This window comes from Artibeus jamaicensis, unplaced genomic scaffold (assembly GCF_021234435.1).
Source record: "Artibeus jamaicensis isolate MK-2021 breed Jamaican fruit bat unplaced genomic scaffold, CSHL_Jam_final contig_1871, whole genome shotgun sequence".
NCBI lineage: Eukaryota > Metazoa > Chordata > Mammalia > Chiroptera > Phyllostomidae > Artibeus > Artibeus jamaicensis.
Genome location: NW_026521380.1, coordinates 150893 through 159216, shown reverse-complemented (window position 1 = coordinate 159216; position 8324 = coordinate 150893). Strand labels below are relative to the sequence as shown.

At 39.4% G+C, this 8324-nt stretch overlaps 1 protein-coding gene across 1 annotated transcript; it reads left to right on the top strand.

Moving 5' to 3' along the window:
• The first annotated feature begins 5495 nt into the window (after positions 1–5495).
• Positions 5496–6428, top strand: LOC119051838 (olfactory receptor 7A17-like). Its single transcript, XM_037148798.2, has one exon. It carries the CDS (start codon positions 5496–5498, stop codon positions 6426–6428), a length of 933 nt encoding a protein of 310 aa, XP_037004693.2.
• The last annotated feature ends 1896 nt before the right edge of the window (positions 6429–8324 follow it).

Sequence of the window (8324 nt, the reverse complement as noted above, 5' to 3'; positions counted from 1 at the left end):
TTTCTTGATGAGCCTACTTAAAGGCTTGTCTATTTTCTTTATCTTTTCAAAAAAACCAACTCCTGGATTCATTGATCCTTAGAATTGTGCTTTTAGTCTTTATGTCATTTAGTTCTGCTCTGATCTTGGTTGTTTCCTTCCTTCTACTTGCTCTGGGCTATCTTTTTTGTTGCTCTTCGAGCTCTTGCAAGTGTAGGGTTAGGTTCTTTGTTTGAAATGTTTCTATCTTTTTTAGGTAGGCCTGTATTGCTATGAACTTCCCTCTCAGGACTGCCTTTGCTGTGTCCCATAAGTTTTGGGTTGTTGTGAGACCGTTTTCATTTGTTTCCAGAAACTTTTTGATTTATTCCCTTATTTCATTCTTGACCCACTCATTGCTTAATAGCGTAACATTCAGTCTCCATGCTTTTCGTTGTTTTGGTTTTTTTCCTTTGGCGTTGGTTTCCAATTTTAGTCCCTTGTGGTCAGAGAAGATGCTTGGTATTATTTCAATTTTCTTGAATTTTTTGAGGCTCATTTTGTGTCCTATCATGTGGTCTATCTTTGAAAATGTTGCATGTGCATTTGAAAAGAATGTGTATTTAGCTTCTTTGGGATGAAGGGCTCTATATAAATTAGTTAAGTCCATTTCATCTAGGGCGTTGTTTAATGCCGCAATATCTTTGTTGATATTTTGTTTGGAAGATCTGTCCATTTTTGACAGTGGAGTGTTAAAATCCCCTACTATAATTGTGTTGCTGTCAATATCTTTTTTGAAGTCCTCTAAGATTTTCTTAATATATTTCGGTGCCCCTATATTTGGTGCATATATATTTATGATGTTAATGTCTTCTTGGTGGATTCTTCCCTTGCGTATTATGAAGTGACCTTCTGGGTCTCTCTTTATGGCCCTTTTTTTGAAGTCTATTTTGTCTGATATGAGAATTGCTACCTCAGCTGTTTTTTCTTGTCCATTTGCTTAGAAAATTTTGTTTCCAGCCTTTCACTTTAGTCTGTGATGGTCTTCTGTCCTGAGATGTGTCTCTTGTAGGCCGCATATTTGTGGGTCATGCTTTCTTATCCATTGAGCTATTCCGTGTCTTTTGATTGGAGCATTTAATCCATTTACGTTTAAGGTTATTATTGATGGGTACTTATTCATTGCCATTTTTGTACCTGTGTTCCTCTCTGTCTTTGTCTTTTTCTTCCTTTCCTTAGAGCAGTCCCTTTAGCATCTCTTGCAGAGCTGGTTTGGTGGAGGTGTATTCTTTTAGACTTCTTTTGTCTTGGGAGCTCTTTATTTGGCCTTCTATCTTGACTGAGAGCCTTGCTGGGTAAAGTAGCCTGGCTGTAGGCCTCTGGTTCTCATTATTTGGAATATTTCTTGCCATTCTCTTCTTGCTTGGAGCATTTCTATTGAGAAGTAAGCAGCTAACCTAATTGGGGCTCCCTTGTATGTTACTTCCTTTTTCTCCCTTGCTGCCTTTAAGATTCTCTCTTTGTCTTGGAATTTTCCCATTTTAATGATAATGTGTCTTGAAGTGGGCCTCTTTGGTTTCCTCTTGATTGGGAGTCTCTGTGATTCCCGGATTTGTGTGACTTTTTCTCTCATCAAATTAGGGAAATTTTCTCTCATTACTCTTTCAAATATGTTTTCCATCCCTTGTTCTTCTTCTCTTTCTGGTATTCCTATTATTTGAATATTATTACGTTTCATCTTGTCTTGCATTTCTCTTAATCCCTCTTCTGAGCCTCTTTTCATTTTCTTACCCTTTCTGTGAGATGCTTTCTACTTTGTCCTTCAAGTCGCTAATCCTATCCTCCACCTCATCTATCCTACTTTTGAAACTTTCTACTGTGTTCTTCCATTCAGAAATTGTATTCTTCATTTCCTCTTGTCCCTTGCTCATATTTTCTATTTCCCTTTTCATGTTTATGTAGTTCATTGTGAGCTCTTTGAACTTCGTAATAACCAGTGCTTTGAATTCAGTATCTGATAGTTGATTAGCCTCTATTTCATCTAACATTCTTTCTGAAGTTTCTGCTTTTTGTTTCATTTGGGGGTTGTTTCTTTGTGTTCCCATTGTTTGAGACTCTTCTTGTCAGTCTCAGCTTCTAAAATTAATCTTTTCTGAGTCCCTGGGTTTATGGTGTGACCTTCTGTGGTATAATACCTGTGAATTTCAGTGGTGCATACTCCTTCAGGTATCTTGATGTTCTCTGTCTCCACCTACTCTCGCGCTGGTCCTCGCGCTGGTGCCGACGCTGGTGGCCTACCACTTCTGAGTGTCCCAGCTCCTGCAGCTGACTCCTCTGTCACCCAGTTCCGTTGCTATGGCAGCGGCACAGGGGCCGCAAGTGTCCCGGGTCCCGAGCTGACTTTTCTGGCACCCAGGCCCATCACAGGGGCCACGAGTATCCGAGTATCCTGCGTCTGGTAGCTGACCCCTCCCCACCCAGGCTCGTTGCTATGGCAGTGGCCCAGACTTTGTTATGTGTTCCCTAAAGACAAAATCACACCAAGTTGCCAACTGTTGACTGGAGCACGAGAACTGGAAACAACTTTTTTTTTCTTAAAGATTTTATTTATTTATTTTTAGAGAGAGGGGAAAAGAAGAAGAAAGAGAGAGAGAGAGAGAGAAACACCAGTGTCTGGCTGCCCCTCATGTGCCCTTTACTGGGACCTGGCCCACAACCCAGGCATGTGTCCCATCTAGAAATCAAACCAGTGACCCCTTGGTTCACAGGCCCATGCTCAATCCACTGAGCCACACCAGCTAGTCTTTGAACTGAAAACATCTTGATAGGGTTCCCATCAAAGTTCACCCCCTTCTCAGTTCATATTGAGCAGGTTGCTGCACCCTCTAACTCCCATTTCTGCAAATGTAGAGTGAAGCTCACAGTGGTATGATTTCAAAGAATGGACTTTAGTAGAACTGAAATAGGACAATCCATATAAGAATCTAAATTCAAAACATAGTGCATAAAAACATCAAAGCGTATCTTATAATTATGAAACTTTTATTTTTTTGCAAATTTGCATATATTGATGCATTTAAATCAAACTTAAATATGTAAATATAGTGTGATGGATGTACAGTTGCCATGGAGATTGAATCTAAGCTTTTTCTTTTTCTTTTTTTGATTTTACTTATTTATCTTTAGAGAGGAAGGGAAGGAGAGAAGGAGAGAAACACCAATGTGTGCTTGCCTCTTGTGAGTCACCTGCCGGGAACTGGCCTGCAGCCAAGGCATGTGCCCTGACTGGGAATCAAACTGTGATCGTGTGGTTCGCAGGCCCATGCTCAACCTACTGAGCTTTGCCAGCCAGGGCTTTAAGCTTATTCTTTTCTCAGGGACTCAGTGATCCAGACATAAAATCAGATGAATAGAAATATCAGAAAGATGGTTTAAAAACGGAAACAACCTAAGAAGTGTAATTAAGTACTTGAATAATCATAATTAAATCCATAAACGTAGATAGAAGTAAATCTTGCATTTCTTAAAAAGTATATTGAATATTTGATTACTTCCATTCTCAGTTACCTTTAATTTGGGTTTTGAGGCTGTTTGTACAACCTCAGCAGGGTGACTGAGTTTATTGAATGATTTGTTCTGCATATTTTGAGCATTTGTTGAGCACCTGTAATTGAAGTAAGCATTGCCTGTCACTCTCTCTGGGGAAAGAAGAGATGCTTTTACTTTCCCCAAAAGTTTTTGTTTTGCTTTTTAGGAGAGGCAGTGAAGTTTAAGAGTTTATAGTGTTATTTTTTTCTTCTCATTTTGATTTTGAACCAGAATGTGGATTTTCTTGGTCAATGGTCGCATGTTCTTGAAAATATATGTTCTCCTGTTGTTGGTTGGAAAGTATTTTAGAAATATTAGTTAGATCAAGGTAGTGGACAGTGTTATTCAGGTGTTCTATATTTTTACTGATATTTTTGTTATTGTCTGGTTCTGAAAATGCTTTCTTAAAATATATTTTATTGATAATCTGGTTTTTCTTCAAATTGTATAAATCTTTCACCTTTTAAAATATATTTTATTGATTATGCTATTACAGTTGTCCCATTCTTTCTCTCCTTTATTCCTCTCTGCTATGTAACCCCTTCCTACCAGCATCTCCCCCACTTTACTTAGTTCATGTCCATGGGTCGTAGATATAGATTCTTTGGCTTCTCATTTCTCATACTTTTCTAACCTCCCCCTGTTTATTTTGTACCTACCATTTATGCTTCTTATTCCCTGTACATTTTTGCAAATATTCTTACATGAAGCACTAAATGCCAGCTCTTAATTTGTGTTACAAGCATGAATCATCTGATCATCTGATCTCTGTGGCCAAGGATAAGAGTACTGTGGTTTTATAGCAAAGAAACATACCAGTCCTACTTGTTCAAGAGAAAAACAGCAATTTCTAGAGATAGGAGGAGCTGCTGCTCACCACCTGTCAGTACTCTAGGAGTCCATGAGACCTAGTCAGGGCAGGGTCCTCAGTCTTAGATTTGTAGAAAATGATGACACAAGATTGCAATGAGGTGCAAGGAGGTAAGGCCCCTGGAAGGCAGATGAGTTCATGGAAAAGCAATATTGAAAGCTGGATTCACCTGACTTCTAATGGGGTCTACAGGGATGCAGACTCAGCAAGAAAAATTTCCCTTCTGTGCACATCAGTGTCCTAAGGGATATGAGGTACTCAGAAGTGGGAGTAACAATGAAGAGAGTATCTAATGAGCAGATATAGGCTGCTGAAAATATCACCTCTGATGCACGTATGACTTTGGACTGGCCAGAATAGGGTTGTTGCTTTTGGAGACTCGAGTCTGGTTGGGGACCAATGCTTCACTCCTTCCTGCTCTCTTGTGTGGTGACAGAGCTTCAGTCTCCATCTTGCACAAGGAGGCCTTCTCAGAGCTTCATCCAGGTGAGTCTGAGAGCTTGAAGGTACTAAATCAGGGGTACATGAGAAAATATACTCCAAAATGTGACCCTACAATTGAGATGTAGGATGTTAACCAACACATGAAAATAAGAAGGGGGAATCATTTATGTCCACAATATTACATGGAATCAAAATTAATAAAGTGCAAGGAAAAACTGTGGACAAGAGATTCCCTGTGACTTGAAGTTTCACTAGCAGCAGAAATGTCACCTCATTCCCCTCATTCTCTGATTATCTCTCATTGCTCTCCTCTTGCTCATTCACCTCACCACGTGACTCAATTTTTAGTCTTGAATGTCTGGAACAAGTGTCACCTATGGGTCTTTGCACTGGCTCTTTCCTTGCATGGTATACTCTTTGCAAATGAACTACTGTCTCCTGCTTTCTCTCCCTTAAGGTCCCTGTTCTAATGAAATCTGGTTCTTAGGTCTCCCTGAACTCTTCATAAATAAATCCCACATATTCTCTCTCTTGTGCATGCTTTTTCCCATATGGCACTGTAATGGTAGCATCTTCAATTCGTGAGTTATGCCCATTTATGTAATTTTTTTTCCCTAGTAGTGACCACCACCCCATGGTCCAAGGCAATGATACCCCAACTTCAGAATTTCTTCTCCTGGGACTATCAGAGGCACCAGAACTGCAGCCTGTCCTATTTGGCCTGTTCCTCTGCATGTACCTGATCACTGTGTTGGGAAACCTGCTCATCATTCTGGCTGTCAGCTCAGACTCCCACCTCCACACCCCCATGTACTTCTTCCTTTCTAACCTGTCCTTGGCTGACATCTGTATCACCTCCACCACCATCCCAAAAATGCTGGTGAACATCCAGACACAGAACAAAGCCATCACCTATGCAGGATGCATCACACAGATGTTTTTTTTTATATTCTTTGGTGTGGTGGACACCCTCCTCCTCACTGTGATGGCCTATGACAGGTATGTGGCCATCTGTCACCCCCTGCACTACAAGATTATCATGAACCCCTGGCTCTGTGGTCTGCTGGTCCTGGTGTCCTGGATCACGAGTTCCCTGTATTCCTTGTTGCAAAGCTTAATGGTATTACAACTCTCCTTCTGTGCAGACTTGGAAATCCCTCACTTTTTCTGTGAACTCAATCAGATGAGCCAACTTGCCAGTTCTGACACCTTTCTCAATGACATGGTGATGTATTTGGCCACTGGGCTGCTGGCTGGTGGTCCCCTGTCTGGGATCCTTTACTCTTACTCTAAAATTGTGACCTCCATATGTGCAATCTCATCAGCTCAGGGAAAGTATAAAGCGTTTTCCACCTGTGCATCTCACCTCTCAGTTGTCTCCTTATTTTATGGTACAAGCCTAGGAGTGTATCTCAGCTCTGCTAGTACTCACAACTCTCAGTCAAGTGCAACAGCCTCAGTGATGTACAGTGTGGTCACACCCATGCTGAACCCCTTCATCTACAGTCTCAGGAGTAGAGACATAAAGGGGGCTCTGAGAAGATTAGTTGGGGTAGCAGCTTTATAAGGACCATTTGTCCTAGGGCTGAGTAAACACCCATGATTGCAGGGCTCAAAGCCTCAGAGCCAGATGTTGTTGCTCTTTGATCAGGTGGTGAAAGTAGAAAGTGTTTATTTCCTGTGTTTATTTCCATGAGTTTGTGTTTCTGTGATTTCAATTCCTCTATAATATTTAAGTGAATCACCTTATTAACTTGTCAACTTTGTCACACATAGCAGCTTTTTGTTTGTCATTTTTCTCCTCTCCCAAATTGATTCCCAGGCTTGGATGAGATATTTGGATACTGCCATCTATCTCATGGAGACTACATGGATTTCTTGGGAACAATATTTTGAAATGAAATATATCATAGTGAATAATTTTTCTTTTGTTTCACTGAAAGAAAAATATTGAGTGGTACTACTCCTATGGAATTACACTGCACTTGGTAACCAAAGCCATTTATATCATCTCACAGGAAAGGACTGTAGAAGATCACAGTTTAACAATTCTTGTATGTCATTTCTTCATATCCCACTACCATAAAATAGTTTGACATAATATGTGCTTAGAGGCAAAGACAACCTTAAGTATGAAAAAGCAAAATTTTAAGCCATGCATTTATTACTAGGTAAACTCTTTTTATGGTGTGTGTTTACTTATGGATGTATATAAGATTGGTGTCCATGTATAAAGGAATTTATACTTGGGGTGAAGCATTGGGGTGTAAGTATGTTTACTTTGAATGATCTTTTGTCCTCCACTTGAAAACTTTCATTGCTGTTTAAAACTATGATTCCTTCTATTGTTCTAAATGAACCATCTCCCACTACTCTAAATATTATGGTAACCACTGGTGAGGTAGGGAAAAAACTACATTAATCTCATTCAGGGTATATACTATATATGTGATCTACAGATATGTTATATATATACATAAATGGCCAAACAGTGATTCATCAGAGAGCTTGAATTCCTGTCAGTCCTGTGACTCAGAGTCATATGTGTTACCCAAACATACATGTTCTTCCAACCTCTCCTGCTTACCTACAAGGGAATCTGATGGAGTCACTTTTCAATGCAGTTTTTTGAAATAACCTTCAGGAGGAATAATCATGAATGCCATCTTCAAATATTGGAACAAAGACTTACGAGGACAAGTGGCTGGTGATATTTTCCTTCAGTTCTGTTCACTGTGATTATTGTTATCAGTTAGCTGTTGCTGCATACTGTTATCCTAGAAGGAAATGGCTTAATATGATGCATTTATTACCAGTGGGATTACATGGTGGGAAGTTGATCTGAGTTCTGACTGTCTCCTCATGGTCTGTAGTCAGCTGTCAGTCTCTTATTGTGTCTCTAAGGCTCATCCATGATGCTGTGTGTGGCTGTAGTGCTGTTCTCTGCTGAATCAATTCATGTCAGTTTAGTCCCTGTATACATGCAAACAAGTCATTATTTTATGGGGAAAATGAATTTATGAAATGATAATTGCTTTATTTTAATTCCTATATTGATTAATTAAGTGAGGCACAGAAAAATTGAGAATTTATAGTACGTGAGTTCATTTGGGTATACTTTGTAAAGGTGTGTAAGTTTTAACTCCTTTGTTATGTTATTGTTAAAAATGTAATCACCTTGAACCAGTTTCTTCATTTCTAGCAGTAATGTGAGATAATAAATTGTAATTACAGATAAATATTGTGTGGAATAAATAAATGTGTTGTAATACTCTATTGAGTTGGAAGTCAAAGTTCAAGTTTAGGAGTGTATGTGTGTGCAATTGTATGTGTTTTCCTCTCAGATAAGCATGTTCGCACACATATGTACATGCACACAGAATCACATATATTCCCATTTATTATGCTAAAGACATCTTGAGAGGAAGTTGGAGGGAATAGATATAAACAGAATGAATGTTTG